We start from the raw sequence: 22,500 nt of genomic DNA, 5'->3' as shown, positions 1-22,500 counted from the left end.
TTGAAAATTTGGCAGAGACAAATTTTGTCGAGAATTTTGGAAGAGCGAAACAAATTTTGTCAGGTCCTGTGCGTCCGGACCCTAAGTCTAACTAAAAGCAGCTCAAAACATTCACACTTTCATGGGCACAATGCCTACTACTGGCCATGCAACTGCCAAAAATACCTTTTTCGTGCCCTTGAAGTGACCTGCTTTTAGACCTGCTCTGTTTTGGTTTGACACAGTCGCAAACCACGTTTCGATCTGTTAGCGCTTAACAGCACTCTTAAAACCGCGAACTCCCGCAAACATTCAGTTCTTCGAATGCTGCATGTCAAGTTACCGATCACCAGACTTTAATGATTTCCTTTGACCACCAAAACAGCTATTTAGAGGGGATTCTGCCACTTTAATACATCGTGATGAGCTTTCGATATGTGGCAGAATCGAACTTCTTCAATCGATATTTGACATAGAGGCTACTACGTCATGCGTGGCTATTTTTTGAACCCAGTCTGCTCAGATAATACCGGAGGGAAGGCGGAGGGAAGGCCGGAAGTCAGTAAAAGAAAAGTAGGGGCTCCAAGCAAAGGTCCACTTAAATTGCACCTAACCCCCAAATATATTTGTAGCTCGAATAAATGTTTATGCTACCTGAAGAAAGTTGGCGCATTTTTTTTTATATTTGAACGATTGATCTATTTATGTGCTGTTAAAGTCGAGAAATATTTGGCTCAAGTCGCGTTTATCAGGGACCTGGGGCGAATAGAGTTGTGACGTAGAAAGGAGAACGGCATGCGACTTCTCGCTTCGATTCTCAGACTTGTGCCCTCTTTTGTCAGTCGCTTGGAATTCTATAGTTCTCTCGGATCCTCTCAAAACTAATTTGTTAACAGTAGTGAAAGAAAGACAAAGATCCTTAGCCATCTCTTTAAGTGTGTTGATTTTTGTCATCGGCCAAATCTGCTGAACGAACGAAATCTTCCCTTTTGAAATGCTCAGAGCACAGCACTGAAGACTGAGATGGTTCCCATTTCGCTCGCTTCAGCCGAACAAAATCCACCCATTTCTTTCTCCTTTTCTTGGCTTCGGGCCGATCGTCGCCGTAAAATGGCAGTTTAATTTTTGTGAAGGGAAACACCTTCTACATTTCCTCTGTTGCTGCAGCCGGCAGCGACACATCTCTTCGGCATTTTGAGGTCAAAAACACTCGGGTTGACTGTTGTTGACCTGATTGTTGACTGTTTGATGTCTTTTGAATCTTCGAATTCGGAGGTAATTTATTTTCTTATTTCTGCGGTTTTTTGAATGTTAAAAGTATTTCTGTCATACGGTCGATTAGCCGAGTATTCCAATTTGCATTTGGTTTACAGCAATGCGAAATGATTTACAGTTTTTGTTTTCCTGACATAAGCCGCACACTTAGCTTATCAGTGTTTCATCTACATATGAGGTTTATGCAAGTTTATATTTAGACAGATGTTGAATCACGGTCCCTTGGCGTAGTCAAGAATTATATTTCGCAAAGTGTTTAATAAAACATCGTTCTATTCAGCGAACAATATGCCGTGAGGATGAATTCAAGTGACATGAAATCAAATATACAGTTAAACACTTTTACCTCTAATAGTAAATAGACCGGCTGGAATTGAAATCAGAGTGATACTTCAATACGCTAGATAAATATAAATATATTTCGTCTGACCTGTGGAATCTTACAACAGCACTGGAAAATTTCAAACGTGTAGTTGAGATCGACAAAAATTGTTGGTTGGCTCTACCCCGGTGGAAAAGTTTGTGTCATAGGTTGTCACGTGACCAGCCGCAGGTCTTTCTTTCAACGACCAAGGGAGGCAGAGAAGAGAGACCCTGGGAACGAGGTTGAGGAAAGCGTAGCAATCCACCACTATATATGGTGCCCAGAAAAATTTAATAATTCGGTTTCGCTTTACGCGGTACGTCCGATATTAATATTTACAGTCTACATCATTGATTTCAATTAACTTCTACTATTAAAAAGAGCTAGTTGTTCAACAATCGTTCTTAAGACAAAATAATTTTTGTTCCTTAACTGAATTCTTAGCTCTCGCACTTGATTACAATATTGGACCCTACCGGAAACCTCTATGTAAAATGCACAAGCGGAATTTCGTGGTTTGTTCGCTGAAATGTAACTAAACAGTAATTGAAGCAACTGAACTACAGAAGCGGATTTTATAGTCCGTTTGCTAATTGTTGTTAAAAAATGACCAACCTAGTCAAACTAACTCAAATACACAAGCGGAGTTCTGTAACTGATTAAAACAACTGAAGTACAGAAACGGAATTTCCTGGCTGGGTTACCAAATAAACTTGAAAATAACGGAAGAACTTATCTGGAAAATTTCTTAAGGACTGCACTGTTTATCTCTTTTCCAAAGCCCCGATTACTCACAAGTATATTATAAGTCATAAGGATGACCTCACGGGTCATGGTCACGCCGGTACTCTTGGAGTAATTCTTCTCGCAATTTCTTGAACTCAAAATCGCTGTCCGGCAGGAACTCCTTCACTGTTTTACCTTCCAAGTAATCGAAATATGGCCACATGAGCTCGTCCTCTTGGCCGTACTTGTAGCACTGAATGGTTGCACAGAACAGCTGATCAGACTCATTCTTCAGCTTGTGCGTTTGGAACCAGTTGGGAGAGATCCAGGTTATATCACCCTGGATTGCTGTGAAATTCATCAGCTCTTCTTGGGTTTCCTCGTCATCCCACGTCTTGTTGTAAACTGTAACTTTTATCGCCCCATACAGAACTTTTATCACGGCGAAGGCGTTACCATGGTTATGGATTGGACTCTCGGATTTCGCCGGCCAAATCTCTAACACGTACGGGATTCCCGGCGAGGAGCCGCGATTGGATCCCATGGTCACCCTCAGATATTCAAAGTCGCCTCTTGCCACCTTTTCCTTAAGCTTTTTGTTAAGGATTTTGCCCTCCGTGTTGATGCTGTAGTTGATTGCGTCAGAGAGTCTGGGATTGCTGTAGGGCCAATCTAAGGCTACGCCTGGGGAGCCAACATTTTCGTACAATTCTCGGCAAGTAGCTGGCAGGCTCGCTGACATCGTGTAGTGTTTGGTAGACAGTATTTCAAGTGTTGTTTTGGAACTGTCAAGAACCAGAGGAGACCAGTTGTACGTCAGGGGGTGAGGGTAAAAAGATACCTTCTTTTGCACGTCGACGAGTGATTGTAGCTTGATTTGATCAACTTGGCAAATAGAGCGACAAGCTTGGGTAGCCCGATCACGCATGTCAACTTGTGACAAAGATAAGAGCGTTCCACACTGTTTTGGATCTTCGAGCATTGCCAGAACTTCAATTCCTTCAACATCTTTGATGACGATCTCTTTAGCTGTGTCTGGACGAAAGATGAATTCCCAAGGATCCGGATCTTCTTCCGTTTCTGGGAAAGGGAAGCTTTTCTTCAAGAGAGTGGTTTGTTCCATGATATATCCCTTGCCGTACTTCAGGACCCTGTCATTACGATTGAAACTGAACCAGTAGGAAACTTTCTTCCCTTCCTCTAGACCTCCACTTGGTTCAGTACGCGGTCCCAGTTCGATCTCACAACATGGTCTTTTAGCTTTCAAGATCGCTTCTCTTGTGCTTATTTCGACTTCGACATATCCGTCCTCGTCTGCCTCTTCATCTATCTGCAGTTTGTTATCACATGTCAGTTGCAGTGCCGGTCGGATGCGGATCGCAAACGTTGTACGCCTCTTGATGTTCACTGAAACGACTCCTTCTCCGCTCAAAGGAAGGAGTTTACAGAAAGTGGTCTTGATAGGCAGCCAGGGTATTAGGGCAGACGTTTTGAATTTTTTCTGCTGTACGGGAGCCAGTCTTCTTCGCTTCGATTCCATTTTGTTGTTCCTCGGGCTGCCGGTGTTCGTCCTCAAACGCTGACACGTTAATCCTGATCACTCAGACTTGAGTATTGGTTGAGATCAATGCGCCTCGTGAAACGGGGCTCTTCGTACTGATATTAAAGTAATATCTCTGATTATGTTTATACCTAGCTGACTGACAGGAACAAAAGACTTCAAAACTCTATTCAACTTGATCACACCCAGGGTTGCAGACAATTGAAACTGACAAGGATCCCAAGTTGAAGCAGGCATATTGTAAAACAAATGAGAGCGGTTTCCTGTTTTAAAAAAAACACATTTTATGCATATGTATACGTCTTGGTGATCACGCAAATTTTCCTGAAAGAAATTTAGAAATATTACATGCTTGTGCAACGAGTTCTTTCATGATGATCAATTCATTATTTGATTCCTTATTTCTGTTCACTATTACCGCTGCTGAAGCACCTAGTGACTGACCCAAGTCGAATTTTCAAGTCTGATACCATTCCTGAAACACATGCACTCAAGGTGTTTTTTTTTTCGGATAGGGTACCACGATTCGTGACTTGAAAACTAATGAGCCAGTTTCGAATTCTGGCGTTAAGTGGGCAAAGCGGGTAAATTTGTACTGGGTTCAGTGGTTTGATTATTAGTTTAGATTGCTCTCACCATGGTAGAAACAAAGTGTTCAAAAGACAGGACCAAAATATAGCCATAACTAAGGAGAAGAGCTAACTGATAACAGTGATCTTAGTGTGTAGAGCATTTGTTTTGATAATGATCATCGCGATATTCCTAGAGATCGCTCAGAGTATGTACGTGATCGTAACGTGCACTAAAGGTCACTAAGTAAGCATAAGTATACTCTCTTTTTGCAGGAATCTAAAATTAGCGTTGTTTTGACAACCCGTCACGTAGCTGGCTTCACTCCGGATGCTGATTCGATTCAGTTCAATGATGCGACAAAGGTCAATAGAAAGTATTAGAGATTTGATTACTCTTCCGGGTAGTCCTGTCTTTTCTAACAAATTAGATAAATAAGGACTGACCAAAAAGGTGTACATGGTGCAAGATATGCTCGGTCTGAACAAGAACTTTATTTACACTGCCAAATCGACAAAAGTCCAACCTAAAGATCACAGCTCATATCGGTGGCTGAAACGCTCCAACCGTCGTTTCAGATGCTTTTTCAAAGCTCTGTTCCCTTTTAGAACGAAGCATGACGAGACGCAAGTGGGTCTGAACTGGAAGTACCCGATTTCTGAATCCAATTAAGTTGTGGTTTACTCAGTAATGACTCTTCTGTCAACAAAGAGGGGTAATAGGATTAACATGTCAGTTATCTAATTTAGCCTTGACGAATAACATGCGTTTCTGTCATTTGAGAATAAGCCACGGCCACGTTGATCATTGTGATTTTCTTGCGCGGGCTAAGACATCGCGGAAGGTTATTCACGATTTTCTCGGGTACAGAGCCCGTAGTTCTTAGATCCAAGGAAAAAAGTGGTATGTGTTAAGGAGCATAGGTTATGGAGACCGTCTGAGCTGCTGGTGCGCTTTCCAGAGGAATTTGCTCGGTAGATGAACCACAACATTCCATTTATTATGTTACCGAGCAAAATTAAAGACGAAGACGTGTTTAAGCTGCATATAATTTGGCTAGTGTTTAAATTAATTTACATATTGGTGTAGCTCCTTGAGTTTACATCTAAAAAGCGAGATCATTTTGCCTATTGCACTTCCTAATGTCATTTAGGTTCTGCAAGTTTTTAATACGTGGCATTTCATGACCCACCAAGTAATTAAAAATGAAAGCGTGGTTTAGCGGCGTCGAAATAAATATTTGACGGGAAAAGCAATGATTGTATGCACCGGCGTATAAAAACTACAAAGGTAACGAAGAGCATTAATAAAATGTTGCTTCTCGATTTGTTTTTAAATTATCTCCTTGTCAAGTCGCGATCCACAGTTGAGAATTTCACTCAAGTCAAATCAGGACGTTCGTCTGCTGGCATGAGTTAAACATCGAGTTAAACAAAGGCGAAAGGCAAAGAACAAAAAGTGACATTTTTCCCTTGGGATACACGCTTACGCTTGTATGTGTAAGTGTATTAGTATTCGCATAATTTTTATTATCTCGCAGCTTTTCTCGACAGTCAATCCTTTGTCGTTGCTATGTAAATTCCCTTCTTTGGACAAAATATAAAACCCGAAAACCAACAACCAGATGAGTCTCTAATTTAAAGATCCTGAGTCACGTCCGAACGTTGGTACGAACGACACTTTCAATTAACATGTAATAGCTCTGTTGTCTTCCATCGTTAAAGTTCTAATTTTCATGTGTCTGCTGAGTGAAATAAACGTCAACCAATTTCGTTAACAAGACATTTGCTGACAGCTTGAAGGCAGACTTTAACGCCTTGCGCATTCAAAGTGTTACATTCACCACTGTGCCGAATTTCAAGTATGAAAGGAATGCGGGGATAAAAACCCCGCATTCCATCAGGATACTTCCAGATAGACCCCGCTGCGTCTCGTCATGAATCCACCTTAACGATGGTGGTGATGATAATTTAGTCTCCAGTAATAGCTCACCTTTTAAGGGAGAGATATCCTGGGATTAAGAGACGCTTAAAAACTTATGAGCATTGTCCTTGCTGTCAAACATGGTGAAGGTGTCATCGACATATCTGAACCAAAGTGAAGGACAGAATCTAAATCTAGAGAAGAGAATCTAGAGAATCCAACTAAATCTAGAGAAGAGAGCCTTTCTGCATATCTTCGCAAAATAAAAAAAAAGGAATTATTGATGACGTAACATTCCACAAGATTCTACCAAGTGGATCTTCTCCTGGTGTTTTATATGGTCTGCCAAAGGTTCACAAGACTGGATGCCCTTTCCGCCCTATCGTTTCCTCTGTGAACACCTACAATTACAATCTTGCTTCCTATCTCGTTGGCATACTTCAACCAATTTCCACCAACCAACACACGGTTAAAGATTCATTTAGCTTTGCAGATTGGGCCAAAACTTACAAACATAACAACGGAATAATGTGTTCTTTGGATGTCACTTCTCTTTTTACAAACGTGCCGCTTGATGAAACAATACAGATTTGTCTAGACAGATTGTACTCTCTCCCTGATCCTCCGCAATTACCTCGTTCTGTTTTGAAAGATCTTTTGCAGTTCGCCACTAAGAAGAGTCATTTTATATTTGATGGCCAATACTACGATCAGATTGATGGTGTAGCCATGGGTTCACCTTTAGGCCCCGTTTTGGCTAACATTTTCATGTGCCACTTTGAAGAAAAATGGTTGATGAACAGCAGATTCTGTCCTTCACTTTGGTTCAGGTATGTCGATGACACCTTAAGAGACGCTGCCCGGATGTTTCTGGGATTTTTTGGGAACGCTTTGAAACAGCCAGCATGGAAAAGCTACCAGATTTCCTTTAACCATCACTGAAAACTGACGTCTCGTACGAAAATGATCTCCACATACCTACAATTAGCGATGTTTAATAACGTACCAAGCTTTTAAGAGTGTTGTCACAAAGGTATACTACTGCTATTTTCTGCCTATAAGGGAGGAATGGGGAGATGTAACGGTTGCGTACTCACTCTACCCTCCCTTTTGGTTTTTGGTTTTTTCCAGTTTCCCTAGGGTGTGATCAATCCATGTTTGATCTCACCCACCCTTGTACAACACCGGGGGTCTCCCCCAAATCTTCACGAAGAGTATGTGGGTTCTTTAACGTCCAATAGTGTTGATTATTAGGAATGGTTGTTAGACGACTGTGGCCTGTTTTCATCCCTTAACAAAGAAGACTTCAAAGTTTAACCATTTGTGGATGTAATTATAAACGCAGAACTTTCTCCTCGCTTATTTTAAGATCCTGAGTGTTAGTACTCACGACCTTCCACATGGCAGCCCGGTCCTCAACTAATTGAGCCACCGGTGCGCGGAAGCGAGCCATTGGTTCGTCATCCACACCAATTGCAATATCTTCAAATCAGTTTTTCACAGATTTTTCACAGTGTCTAGGTTGTATATATATAACAGACAAATAACCACGTATATATCATGCTCACGTAACTTGGAGCCTACTGAGATCGTACAACCCTACCCACTTGCACAACAACACAAAGATTTTTTTTTAAAAAATAAATTACTTAATCTCTTTTATTTGTATGACGTTCTGAGCCACTTACAAAAAATTAAATTAAGACTGTTATATTAGCTACTCTTTTACTATTGGCCGTGATCATCGCATAGAAATGTTCCGAATAGCCCATTTCCGACTTCCTGTACAAATCGGTTTTAAAACTAGCCCTCCAGGGAAGCGTTAGTACTTTGATTCAAATCAAACTCATTTGCATTGGAATGGTTTCTCGTGGAGACTTATTTTGAGACAGAATCAAACATTTCGGAAATAGGCTATTATGAGCTCGTTTAGATGTTCAAAGAAACCATTGTTTTATATTGAGGCTCTTATAAGAGGATCTAATTAACATTAGTTTATAAAGTACTTAGAAAAATCTCGTAAATTTGTACTATGCCTCCTCTCTCTCCTCAGAGAAACAGGAAACGAGCACGGGCGCTTTTATCTCAACAGTCGTATCATTGGTAGTCTTATCACCCCACATGTTGAGAACGGAAAGATCGATACTGTTGTCACTCTTCAACATGTCAAGGTACGGATTGCTACTCTTCACCATTGTTTTCAGTTAAAATTGGATTAATTCCCGCCGTTTATTTTACTGACAACAGTACATCAGTGGGTTTTGGAAAATGTAAATAGTTTCTTCACTTTTCTCCTCTTTTACGCATAGAAAAAAAAAGAGCGAAACGACGTGATTCAAGAGTTCCCCGGAGACGAATGGAGATGAAGGATGGTGAAAGGTTGGGGGAGGGGTTAGGGGAGGTCTTAGGGGAGGGGGAAATAAAAGAGAAAAGGAAAAAAATAGTACTTCAGCATGTTTGCCCTTGGCAACAATAAAGTGCAGAATCTTGTATAATATTATACTACCGCTAATGTTGCGCATGCATTAAAAAAAATATGAATGGGTTAATTACATCGAGGCGTGACTTCTTTTTTGTAATCCTACAGCACAAATCAAATTCAACGCTTGTTCCAGTATGCGGATGGTGGGATTTCAAAGTCGGGTGAGTCCAGAAAGACAATTCCCAGGATATTTCTCATTGGGAGTCCCGGACATGAAACTCCGCACTATTCACATTTCTAAGTTTTCTAAGATCAACTATCTTTAGAAAGCTTTACCTCGAAGTGTGATGTCAGTTTAGGCATCAATCTCCGATCAATGTCAATTTACGTCACAAATAATTATATACAGTACTGAAATTGATATTTTTCAATTACATGGGAAATAGTGATTTTAAAACAACTGTAGGTCACTCATGCTACGGTTGCTGGTTGTCCGATGATCCTCTGAGAAAATGCTAGCTCCAAGTTACGGGTGTAAAACGAATAACAACACAAGAAAATGGTTTGATCCTCGAGAAACACATCAGTCTACAGTCGCACGAGTTACACGAGTTCCGAACGCAACGCACTTAGTTAACTCATATCCGACGTACCCAACTCGACTTAGGCCCTGGGCCAGACAGGCGCCATTGCCATACTTTATTGCGCAGCCATCGTGAGAAGTGTCATGACAGTGGTGACCAAGGTTAAGTAGTCTCACTCCTGGTCCCCGTGGTTAAACTTAGCACTTAACCGTTGGATTGTAATTTATCCGACGACTAAATGCGCTATCTACCTTTCTAATAACCGAGACTGCTTGCAGAGTAGTCCGTGATGGTCAAATTACCTTGTCCAATGCTCAAGTCACCTTGAGAAGCAGAAATGGCGCAGCGGTTTTTTTCGGAGTACCCCAGTTTTTCGCCGGTCAACCACGTCCCCAGGGCGCAATTTCCTCCCAAAGCCAGGGGACGAGGTTGACCTACGATTTGATACGAGTTGGTTTCTGCACAGTGTTCCTAATTAGAGCCCCAGCGCTAAATACAGTTCCAAGTCCATCCCTTCCATCATTGTTCCCATCCTTGAGTAAAATAATTATAATTGTCCTTTTTTTAGGGGTGTAAACGGTAGCGGTATGTGGTCGAGGAAAGGATGCTCATTTGTTGCCTCATCTTCCAATGCAACGCATTCTATCTGCAAATGCAACCATCTTACCAACTTTGCAATTTTGATGAAAGTTTCAACGGAAAATGATCAGGTAAACGATTGAACTCTGCTTGAGTCCCGATTTTTTTTATATTGTCCTCGGTGGAAGGCACCTAGCAAAAAAATAACTGAGCATTATGTATTCTTCTTTCCCTTAGCAGTCCTAGATTATTTCCTTCGTGTTCTTATTTTGTTTTTTACTAGGAGTAGGTCCGTTTGCTTCCAAACTTCGAGCTACAATTCATTGCATTTTTCCCCTCTCCCAAATCATCAGTTTGTCCCGCCCCCGGGATACTGTTGAACATTGCGGATCTTTCAGAATTTTCTGTACCATCGTCTTCCAAGTCATTGCTAGATGTCCTCTTCCTCGCTTTCCTTCTTCTGGAACCCCGGCTTATTTGCAATTTTAGTACAAGTTCGTTATACCTAAAGCAATGGTTATGGCTGCATTGCGCTACGACGAACTAAATAATCTTGTTCTAGTTGACAGAATCCCACCATGTCGTAGCTTTAGAGATCATCACTTATGTGGGCTGTGGCTTGTCTCTGACTGGAATTTTGATAACCGTGGTGATCATATCATGTTTATCGTAAGTGTCATGTTTAAAAGACCTTTTTTTCTCTTTTTTTTTTTTTAACTTTTCCAAACTAACAGACTGTAGACGAACTAAATTTGGAGAAGCAGTGTTGAAGTTAAGAAAGTAATGAAGTCAAAATTTGCCTTTGCATGTTCATGTTTTCATAAACTTTAAAGTTCGGTCATTTGTATAATTTCACATTTTTTTTCTGAGAACGGGAAAGAAACGTACAAAAAGTATAAAAAGCACGCTCATAGCAATTTTCTTGTTCCTTATAAATGATTTTGTCTGGTGTTGTTCTTTTTGACTTCGCGCCAGGGGCAGATCCAGGATTTTTCTTAGGTGAGGTGCACCAACTAAGGAATGGGGTAGCTGACTGGTGACGCTATTTTTTGGGTTTTTTTTAATCTCGGCGGGGGGTGGGGGGGGGGGGGGGAGGACACCCCTTGCACCCTCCTCCTAGATCCGCCCCTACGCCCTAAGTCGAAATTATATTAAGTGTCCATTGTTATCTCCGTCATCATCATTATCATCATCATCATCATCATGATCAACATCATTAACATCAACGTCAACATGGTCATCATCATCGTCATCATCGTCGTCATCACCATCGTCATCATTATCATTCTAATGGCAACGAACATTGTCACAGCCACGGTGATTGTTAAGACCTGTCACTTTCATTTTAAAAACCCTCTCTTTTAGATAACCTCCCCTGCGCCTTACAATCAGAAAGAAAATAACGTTCTAACCTGTACTATGGCAAGGAAGAAACGTGTCCTATTCCTGAGCATTTAGAGAGAGTTAAACAATTATACTAAAGATGACCATGCATTTGTACTTCCTCGTTATAGCGGTTTGCGATCAGAGAAGAACCTAATTCACTTGAACTTGTCAGTGGCTATCGGTATCTTTCAAATTATTTTCCTTGCGGGAATTGAAGCAACCAGTAACAAGGTTGGTTTCGCGGTTGATTCTGATTTTTCTTTGTGCCGATAACATGGAGTTCAGCTCTTAGTCAGTGAATAGCTAAATAATTATTCTTACTCAGTAAAAGCCTTAATTATAATCATTTAATTAATTACTTGTTGGTTTGACATGGAGTTTAAAGACTGTCGACTTACTGCACAACTTTTGTAGAAAAAAACAACAACAAGCCATGAAGCCTGAGAGTTATTGGATTGCTGCCAACGCTACGGTTTAATTATGTTTTTGAGATAAAATCGCGTAAAACAACAGTCGTATAAATCACAAGGCATAATTCACAGATTTACTTTTACAAAAATTCGAACAAAAGGTTTTTTTTTTAATGTTACTTCATTTTCCAAATGTCAACTGTATCTTAGTCAAATTACTTGCTCTCTTTGCAGATTATCTGCACTATAGTAGCTGTATGGCTTCACTACTTTCTTTTGGTGTGGTTTGCATGGATGTTGATCGAAGGAATTCATCTTTACCTGATGGTGATCACTGTATTTGAGGACAGCAAGGACCACTTGCGTTTGTACGGCGCATGCGCGTATGGTAAGGCTACCGGAAAATTTTGCAAGCTGGATTTAATGCATTTGTCGTAATCAGTCTTTTGGTAAAGTCGGTAAAAGTGCTAAGGGGGCATTCGGGATACGAGAGATAATTGTTAAAGGTCTACTTTTACTTTTACACTTAAAGAAAGGAATGACAAAAGCTGACTTTTTCAACAGACTGGTTTTTCATAATTCGTTGATAGACGTTTTCTTAGTTTTCCCAAACTCTGTCTGTTAAATTTTTGATTTTTTTTTCATTGATTACTAATTTGTAGTCGGAACTATTTTAAGTTCAAATTTCTGCGAAATTTTATGACTGGTTTGCGGGAAATTTGGTATAAACAGCCAACAGCTGTTGTTCGCAAAGTTTTGAGCGAATGTGCACTTTGGTTTCACCTCTAAAGCACTAGGACGCTTACGAAACGGAAACGAATTTACAATGCATTTCCAAGACCATCATGAGTAGGCCTTCAATAAACCGAGCACCGGTGGCTCAATTGGTTGAGCACCGGGATGCCATGTGGGAGGTCGTGATTTCGACTCCGGCCGGACCAACACTCAGGGTCTTAAAATAACTGAGGAGAAAGTGCTGCCTTTGTAATTACACCCGCAAATGGTTAGACTTTCAAGTCTTCTAGTATAAGGACTATAAATCGTAGGCCCCGTCTCACAAATCTCTTTCATGTTCATAAGTTCCTTGTGGGACGTTAAAGAACCCACACATGGGATAAAGTTTCCGTTGTTGTGGCTGTCCTTCGTGATTGTATGGGTGGGTGGGTATAGCAGGGCCACATCAGCTGAATAGCTGCCAATACTTCAACCTGCTCGAACAAACAAATAACAAACAAACAAACAAACAAACAAATAAATATTTTACCACAATTGCTTGTAATTTCGCAATCTGATTGGCTAATTTGCGGTTGTCGATAAGAGTCTAGATAACGCTGTACGCGTCATGCTCGCGTCAATTTGTCACGCAATGTAATAGCCAATCAGGAATACCCATGGGAAATAAACCAATCATATTGCAAGAAAGTTATAGTCAACGCTTGCTCTTTCTTTGTGGCATGATTTTGGTCACGCTCTGAGATAAAAACTTTCTTTGGCGTTGAATGTTGTAGTAAAAAACAAATCGAAAGTGGTTCAGCGTTGTCTGTACTCTTATCGACAACGATATTCGTCATCACAGAGGTCAAAATTTGTTGTGGACTCACTCAGCGAACATTTTGACCAATGTGATGACGAATATCGTTGTCGATAAGAGTACAGACAACGCTGAACCACTTTCGATTTGTTAAACTCACCACTGAAAAACTGTATTCAGCCACGTTAAGAAACGACGAAGGCTACGGCAACGACAACACCAGAAACAATTATATTATTGTTTAAAAGAGGAAAAATAATCGAGCTACACGTGTGGCATGCATTTTAGCGTATAGAGTAGGGACATTAAGACCTACAACGGCAACGTCGACGCAAACGTCTGCTTCAAAATACATTTTGCTTTATTATTAAGTCTTTGGAGGTCATTTTATCTCTTTCGCGCCATACAATGTGGGCAAAGCATTCTAAAAATAAATTAGGTACGAGTGGTTTACGCGGACTCAGAATAAAGAATGATGAAAGGCTTACACTTGCGTTGTCGTCAAAACCTCAAATTTGGTGATTTCACGTTATTGATATGCAGAGAAAGTTGGCTATACTAAAATGCGTGCCCGAGGCAGTTGCAGCACGATTATTTTTCTCCTTTGAATCAATGATATCATCGTTTTGTGGCATTTGGTTGCGGGAGTTAACACTAGTGTTAAGTCAAGTTCTGTTGTTCAGTATTCCCCTAGGGGTTCAACAGAACACCAGAGAGTTGACACCAGAGTACTGTCAACACCTGTGTTACACTTTGTTTCTTTCAATGTGACCCCAACCATTTGCCGTAGCCGTCACCTTTTCTTAAATTAAACTCCCTTGTCCCTAAGGACAACTTACCAAGCATGATGTCGCGGCACTGTACGGGTCCGCAAATGATCCCCATTTTGGACCGCAAATGATCCCGGAACACAAATGATCCCAAGGAAGTAAGGAATGGCATGGAGCGTGGAATGGTCTGGATAGAGAATTAATGTGAAGAGCGCTTATTTTTATTAGCATCACTTTAAATCATGGCTCACACAGGTTTCTGCCTCATAAAGGTTTCTGAGTTATAAAGGTTTCCGAGAAAAACTGAATTTTGTTTCTTACCACGCTGTTATAAATTTGCCACAGTTAATTATCGGATACAATTATCGAACCCTGCGTGTGTTTCCCAGAGTTGTTCGAATATCCAGCCTTCGTGGTTTTGCAGTTCCTGGTCAAACGTGACTGACACCCGTATACGTTTGAATTTTTAACACACGCATGCTCAATTCGAAATGTCCCTGAATCGAGGCCATTGGCAGACCCGGTTTTTTAAGGAAGATTGAAAGAGACTCTGCTCGCAGGGTTCAAGTAACGGGCCCCTGGTCACAATCAGTTTAGAACTGCGTCCAAGTTAGTTTTTTGGTGATTGTATCCGATAATTAAATGAGACAAATTTATAACAGCGTTGCAAGAAACAAAATTCAGTCTTTCTAAAAAAACTATAAAGAGGCAGAAACCTGTGTGAACCATGATTTAAAGTGATTCTAATTAAAATAAGCGCTCTTCACATTAATTCTCTATCCATACCATTCCACCCTCCGTGCCATTCCTTACTTTTTTTTTCGGAATCATTTGCGGTCCAAATGGGGATCATTTGCGGACCCGTACAGCTTTCTAATGATCGGCGGCACAGTGACACGTTTTCCGAATACTCAACACAAGCAGAAGGCGTGTTCATTTGTAGTCATCCGGATGTCTTAACACAAGCGACTGAAACATACTAACTGATGTTTTCCTAATTTTATCCAGGTCTACCAGGTATTATTGTTTTGATTGCTGCAAGTGTTGCCCATGAAGGCTACGGTACAGAATCAAGGTGAAAACAATTGGTCTCTGTACATTATAATGAGGCCAAGTCAATTTTTACTAAAATCGATGGGCCATTTGGGATTCAGTTCACCTTTGCCCTAGCGAGACATTTTTGCGACAGCTAGTGTGCTCCGTTTTCTATGAAACTTTTTAATAAAGCATTGATGGTAAGATCCGGGTTGAGATCAAAACCATTTTTTTTCGGAAATTACTAAGAATATAGTGTCGGATGAAAGGCAGTTAATAAGCTCTTTATGTTTTTGCAGTGGAGAAAAATAGTTTGTAGTCTGCTTTTGATCCTTGTCAAAGTGTCATTAGTCGGTCTTGACCTTTGATGTAATGAACAAGAAGACTACAGCTGAACGACATAACACTTAAGCAGCATAACGAAGCATGTTAAACTTATGACTTGAACTATGGTAGCTCAGACACCAACGACACTTAAAACACGTTCCAAAGGCCATGGCTTCAAAATGATTATTTTCCGGGAAAGGACTGGAGCGGTTTCCAAAACAACACCGTCTTCGTCTTTGAAAAACGTTTACTCGTGCTTATTTATTCCAAATCACGGCACTCGAAATCATGTGATTATCTGTACTTAATAATGTCCCTTAACTAGCATTCATGAACTGCGATATTGTAAAATTTTAACATCAAAATTAAGTTAAACGCAATTCAAACGTTTAAACTTGTGACTCTGGGCGTGAAAATGTGATTAAAGTGCCTTTTGCCATCTGATCCTAGCATGCAAAGAGCATTTCGTAGATATGTTTGGCAGGTGTCAAACATGAGCAAAGATGTACAAAGAAGGTCTTATTAACTCAACTCTTATGGTTCATTTGACCTTTTGTCAATCCAAAGTTTTATCCATCCAAGTTTTGGAGGCAGGGATGGCGCAGTGGTGAGAGCACTCCCCTCCAAGTAACGCGGCCCGGGTTCGATTCCCAGACACTGCGTCATAAGTGGGTTGAGCTTGTTGGTTCTCTACTCTTCATCGAGAGTTTTCTTCGGGTACTCCGTTTTCCCCTCTCCACAAAAACCAACATTTGACTGGATTTGTTTTCATTGTTAATTTCAGTTTACAGTGTCGCCAATCAGTGCTCCGGCCCTAGAACGACTAGCCACTTAAATAAAGTTCCTTTCCTTTCCTTTCCTTTCATCCATGCTTGACAATGCTTGTTTCTTCTAGATTGAAAAACAGTGCTCGTATTTAGATCCTTGAGCGAGGGAAAATAAATAAACGGGCTTCTGACTATGTTTGTGATTTTAGCTGCTGGTTGTCTGTGGCAAACGGGGTGATTTATGCATTTGTAGTTCCTGCTTTGTTGATAATTCTGGTAAGTGGACATTAAAAAAAATTATCTTGAAATGAAATGTGGCTTTCCATTGACAGAACAGACCGGCCAGATCTAGACCAAGTATTTGGAAGGACTACCTCTAAACGCCTTCAAATTAACTCAGTTTGAGGATGATAAATACTCTCCAAAAGAATGCGAGGGATAATCATGCAAGTGTTCTTTCAAATTGTTATATTTTCTTTGGAAACTGACGGGTCTGGCCCGCCACGTCTGTCAAATGGAAAGCGCTCCTATGGCACTATACATATAACCATTGAGGGAGGTGTGGGAGCTAAGACCTTAATCTCAAGACACCTGTCAAGTAATTTGGCTAAAGTTCATTTGCAGAAGTAATGACATTGTGCAAACTGTAGGTATAGCAACAGTCTTCATAGCAATCCTTTTTTTCTGCAACGTTATGAATCGTTAATACGTATTTGAGAAGGTGCAAGCTGGTTGCTCACAAACAAGGTCTTTAAAAAATATATTCAAGCGTTCATTAGTGTCGCCCGTTAATTTTAAAATAATTAACAAAAGCAGCTGAAACTATAAATTTGTTGCTTTGTGAAACAGGTCAACACGGTCATCCTCGGAATGGTTATCAGAGAGATCATAAGAATTCAAACTAATGGAGTGCCCAGTTCAACGAAGTTGAACCTTATTAAGTAAGTGTCGTCTGCTTACGTTCAGAATTTATTACTTACTGCCGGATCCTCGATAGATCAAATGCGTGTATTTATATATCGTACTACCTATAGAAATGAATTATTTTGTGATATAACAAGTTAATTAGCATTTTGAATCCAGACTACAGAATGGCTGCTTTTAGTTGAATTTAGAGTCCTAATTATATAAAATAACACTGGCACTGCATTGGAATTTGATTGGGTGAACATTTGACTTCTCTTCTTCTTTTCTTTCCGTGCAAATTCTTAATAGAAGAAATTTGTACCCAATTTATACTCTTTGGGAATAAAAAGTTTTGTTTCAGGTATTTCCATATTATTTAAACGTGAATGCTTAATTATAATGCAAATACAATACACAAAGAATCTTAAGCCCGGGAGATTTGAATTGGGTACAACATTGACTTAGCCGATTTGGCTGGGAAAACGGTGTGATATTTGACTGTTCTTGTAGAGAATAAAATTGAGTTGATGGGAAAAAAGTTGAATTTTCTTGAATTCAATGTTACAATGGATTTTCAGTTTTTGGTGTAGGAACTCTCGTGGAAGGCCAATCGCTCGTGAGCTGTTTTTCAACCCTCTGTCTGTCATATTATCTAAGATGGTGGCAGAAGAGATTAATCTTTAATTTGCTTCCTTAACAAAACACGACTTTTTTTGCAGGTACAATGTACATCATTATTACACTGTTATTGGCCAAGCTTTGTTATTGTCTGGCAATGTTGAACGGTGTCCAGTGGTGGACGTGTTGATAATGTTGTCCCACATTCTATGGAACGAAATGTTAACTTGTTCAATTAACGCAGCAACATATTGGAAAGTTAAGAGCTTTATGGACACGTGTTTTGTTACCAATTCCATTACTGATCCAATTCTTCTTCTGCCAATCGTCTTCGCCAGGTCTGGTATCAAATCTGTAATAGTTCTCTTTCCTTTGCTGGGTATCACATGGATATTTGGTGTCTTGGCACTTGGGAAGAAGACCATCGCTTTTCAGTATCTCTTCGCCCTTTGCAATTCGTTGCAAGGTTTCTTCATTTTCGTTTTCCACTGCTTATGTAATTCTGAGGTAAGATCTGTCACTTAGGGCAATGATAGATAGATAGATAGATAGATAGATAGATAGATAGATAGATAGATATACCTTTATTTAAGCACGACAATGTTTAAAGCTATAAGCTTATGGGGTCGTGTGTTTACAAATAAGATAAGATTCCCTTAATTTACATACTGTTCTACGCCTAAACTAAAAATCCGTAGGGTGTAAGAGAGCTAAAACTAAATGACAATTACGATTGTATATGTAAGATACAAGTAAAAGTATACATAATCATGGTCACTAAAATCTGTAGTAGAAATTGACGTAGCATAAAAATTAACATTTAAGAAACTTGCATTATCTTTCAACTTAGTTGACAAAGTTTTACAACTCGCGTCTACAATTGAATGATCATTGGCCAAGGTGTTATTCCATAGAGCCGCACCTCTATATCTAATCGAGAAATGAACAAATCTTGAGTTGAAGCGAGGTACACAGACAGAGTCAGGTGTCCTAGACGGATATGTCGATGTTCGTCTACAGATTATATTGTCACATAATGGCAGAGGCAGATTTTCCCAGTGAGCCTTGTGCATCAGTTTAACGAATGCAATCTTATATTTGTAGCAGAGTGGATGCCAATTCGCTATCTTTAAGGCCTCTGTATGCGGGGTGTCTGATCCTAAATGATAATATGAGCTTAAAAATAGCACGCAAATGACACGATAATTAAAATAAACAGCGGTTTGGCGCGGGTACAATTCAACTGAAACGTCTAATTTTCCTGTTGAAATCAGCGAATGATTGTTAATCCAGGTAACACCGTATTCAACATCGTTTCCAAAGAAAAGGCCTGGGAACGAGGATGCGCATTCAAATATTCTTAAAGGAAATTTGCACTATGCTCAGTCGTTGTTTGGTGTTTTTGTTCATTAATAAAGATTCGAAGAGTTATTCAAAGAAAGAGAGAAATTTGGACGAGCCGTAAAAGCGTTTTGTTATTTTGGTCTTCCTCGATGCCAGCTTCAGCAACGAAAAGTGCCTCTTCGAAACAATCAGCAACAAGTTCGGTAAGTACGACATGTTTGGGGCCTCATTATCTCTGATGACAACATAAACGATAGTTACTGAACTTTGGCCACTGAAAAAGGACGGTTTGGTCGTCTGAGTTTCCGGAGTAAAATTTTCAAGTAATTGGAGTTCATAATCAACAGTATTTTTCATATTGAAAGAAATGGCTGAGATGAAAGTTGTTAACCTGTGCAATGATGGTGCGGTGTGAAGGGGTGGAAGGGATGTGCAAGGATGACGCAGTGGTGAGAGCACTCACCTCCGACCAATGTGGACCGGGTCGAATTTCCAGACTCGGCGTTCCACGTGGGTTGGGTTTTTTTGGTCCTCTACTCTGCACCGAAAGGTTTTTCTCTGGGTATTCCTGTCTCAACCTCTTTTCAAAAACAACATTTGATTTAATTTGCGTTAATTTGTAGATTTCAGTTCAATGTCCATAATTAGTGCTCCAGCACTTGAAGATTAGACATTTAAATAAAGTTCCTTTCCTTTCCTTTCCTTTCCTTTCCCCGGTTCAACAAGTTGAACTTCATGGGTAACGTGGCGGGGACAAAATCACCCCAATATTGGTGTTGCACAAATATAAAAGTATCAACTCACACGACGGGACATGTCGCTGTAACATATCCCTGGGACATGAACCCGCAACATTTTCATGTGTGTGCAAATGTTCTGATTTTGTCCCTGCTACATGTCCCCGTTACACGATCCTAATACATGTCGCCTCAAAGTATACTACACTCCTTTTTGTCGCTGCAATATGTCGCAATAACGTGTCCCTGCAACATGACCTCTCGTGTCTGCCAACCTTAATGAGCTCTTGTCGAAAGGTAGTAAGTTCGACTTCTACAAAGGAGTACTAGGATTTTTTCCGAGTATGCCCGGGTCACCCAAATGATCTCTTTAGCATTTTTCATGCCAATGATTCACTTCCTTTCTTTAATCATGATTAACAGGATGCAAAAGTAAGGCCTTTATCTGAGGATACTCAAAACAGTGAACCTGCATGCGCAACGAATGCGGATCAAGTCAAATCCAGTCGTCAATCGAAAGAAAAGTCAACCGCGCACAAGCAAAGTGATATTACACCAAATAAAGAAAGGAATAATCTTCAGCAGGCGCAGCCAGCTTGGCTTAATGAAAGTACTGTCCAAGGGTCTTCGAAAGTGAAGTTACCTCCTGTGTCATCGATCACCACAAACAAAAAGAAACATAAGAGAAATTCTAGAGACAGAAAAGGGAAACTAGACTCAACTATTGAATCAGTTAAAGAAGAAATTACGGAAAAAAGTGCCTGACGGATGGAGAGTTAATAGCTTTGTGAAAATCCTGGTTGTGACATTAAAGAGTCTGCCATTACTAACTGCAGTTGTAAATATCAATAAACAAAGCTCTTCTGAGGAGCAGATAAGGCCTTATGTAGGTTCTCTGTCTGCACATCACTGCGTCCAGATATATTTAGGCGAAAAAAAGTAACGGGTACGTTAGATATGGCCTGTTCCAGCCACTCAGATTGAAGTGAGCGGAAAAATATGATTTAGGTTTCCCCGCTTGTTTTTGTTTTTCTTTTAGTAGCAGCAACTTTCTTTCAAGCAAGTTTTATTCTTGCGCCCCTTCCCCCTCCCCACCTAATAATCTGGAGGCATGAAACAGGAACTAATTAATATCAAGTGACATAAGGTGTGGTACTCTTTCTTCGTTGGAGGTGGAAAATGGAATTACAATTTGCTATAGCCTATTTTCTCTTGGCTGTATCCACAACAAGAATAAACTCGTAAGATAGATTTGCCACCATGAGGGTGCCTTTGATAGTATTATCAGGAGCTTTTGTGGAAGGATGTTTTTACAGACCGAGTTATTATATTAGATTGATTTTCCCGCGAAACCAGACCTTTCCAGCCAATCATAAATCTTGCATGAGAAATTAGTAGCTCTGGGACTGAGAATGGTCACTCGCGCTACACAAATCTTATTTAATAACTCGTTTAAAAAAAGCTTGATCTGTGATAATACCGTCATATAGACCTGGTATTGGAGTTGTAGGTCCCTGGTTATGGGCTCCAGGCATTATTTATAAAAAACTCATCCAAGATATAGAGCGGTTTTCAATTGAGTGTCGAAAGTAATTAGCGAATTGCTTTGCTTTTGCATTACTTCACTCAGTGATTAGGTCAAAGTTCTCGCCCCACTTTTTCAACCAATCAGAACTGAAACCCAAACCAATAGTGGCTCACGCGGGCACATTTTCCCGCCCCTTGTGTCGGCCATGTGTAATTACTTCGAGTTTTGATTGGTTTACTGGATTGGCCAAAACGACACTCGATTGAAACTCGCTCTAATAAAGTAACTATTACCAAGAGATCAAGTTCCATGAGCTTTCTCGAACTCGAACAAAATGTCCAGAATTCTTTGCTTCTTTTTGTTTCCCTTGATTTCATTGGCAGTGGTGTATAATTGTGCGTGCTTTTGAAGTCATTGACAGGGTGTCCGGGTGTTCCTATGATGCAATTTTAGCGCTTGATACTTTACATACTCGTTATGGGAAGCCTGATTTGCTTGCTGCCGCCTGCATAGAGAAGCTGACAAAGGTACAAAAGCTATCTGGAATTGACTACACTGTGCTGCTAAATTTTGCTGAACAACTTGAGTCAGTGTGAAAGACGCTCTTTGGGGAATATGAACTTGAGGCTAGTAGAATGACAAACGTGAGGCAAATTGTCAAACAAGTACCAAACTATCTAGTGAATAAATGGGGAGACACCTCGTTTGCCATCGGAGAGAAAGGATCAAACCACGACTTTCCGACCTGGCGAAGTTCGTGAAACGCCAGGCAGCCATCAAGAATGACCCTGGATTTATCAATGAGAAGAGGCCTGAGAAGCAAACGGAGCCTCGCACTAGGCCTCTTACTTCACAACAGAAAATACGAACTTATGCTTCAGTACTGATTTAAAGACTGGTGGTCCAAATACAGAGCCCTAGAAAAATGAAAGGTAGTCCCCTAGTCGCTGTCTTCGCTACAAATAAACATGAGCTAACTGACTGCGAAGTATTTAATGCTGATGACCTTGACGCCCGAAGGGAGACTGTAAAACGACACAAATTGTGCCATGCCTGCCTGAGATCTGGCCACATGCGTGCTCGGGGCGAATCAAGACTATTTTGTGGGTGTGGAAGTGACAGACGTCATCATAAACTGTTACATCCTCGTAAAAGCAA

At 40.4% G+C, this 22,500-nt stretch overlaps 1 protein-coding gene across 1 annotated transcript in view; it reads left to right on the top strand.

The window, feature by feature from the left end:
• LOC138042324 (adhesion G protein-coupled receptor L4-like) overlaps nucleotides 1–20,698 on the top strand; it is a 42,038-nt gene extending 21,340 nt beyond the window's left edge. Inside the window, exons 11-22 of the mRNA XM_068888176.1 lie at nucleotides 8,452–8,569; nucleotides 8,986–9,041; nucleotides 9,973–10,114; nucleotides 10,546–10,652; nucleotides 11,498–11,600; nucleotides 12,014–12,167; nucleotides 15,089–15,155; nucleotides 16,419–16,485; nucleotides 17,059–17,150; nucleotides 18,072–18,240; nucleotides 19,152–19,280; nucleotides 20,238–20,698. Of these exons, the coding sequence (XP_068744277.1) occupies nucleotides 8,452–8,569; nucleotides 8,986–9,041; nucleotides 9,973–10,114; nucleotides 10,546–10,652; nucleotides 11,498–11,600; nucleotides 12,014–12,167; nucleotides 15,089–15,155; nucleotides 16,419–16,485; nucleotides 17,059–17,150; nucleotides 18,072–18,240; nucleotides 19,152–19,280; nucleotides 20,238–20,579 (1,546 nt within the window). The 3' untranslated portion in view covers nucleotides 20,580–20,698. The remainder of the gene's footprint in view (nucleotides 1–8,451; nucleotides 8,570–8,985; nucleotides 9,042–9,972; nucleotides 10,115–10,545; nucleotides 10,653–11,497; nucleotides 11,601–12,013; nucleotides 12,168–15,088; nucleotides 15,156–16,418; nucleotides 16,486–17,058; nucleotides 17,151–18,071; nucleotides 18,241–19,151; nucleotides 19,281–20,237) is intronic.
• Nucleotides 20,699–22,500: the final 1,802 nt, after the last annotated feature.

This window comes from Montipora capricornis, chromosome 3, assembly GCF_036669925.1.
Source record: "Montipora capricornis isolate CH-2021 chromosome 3, ASM3666992v2, whole genome shotgun sequence".
NCBI classification, from domain to species: Eukaryota; Metazoa; Cnidaria; class Anthozoa; order Scleractinia; family Acroporidae; genus Montipora; species Montipora capricornis.
Note: the sequence above shows the minus strand (reverse complement) of the source record. Positions and strands in the feature narration are given on the sequence as shown.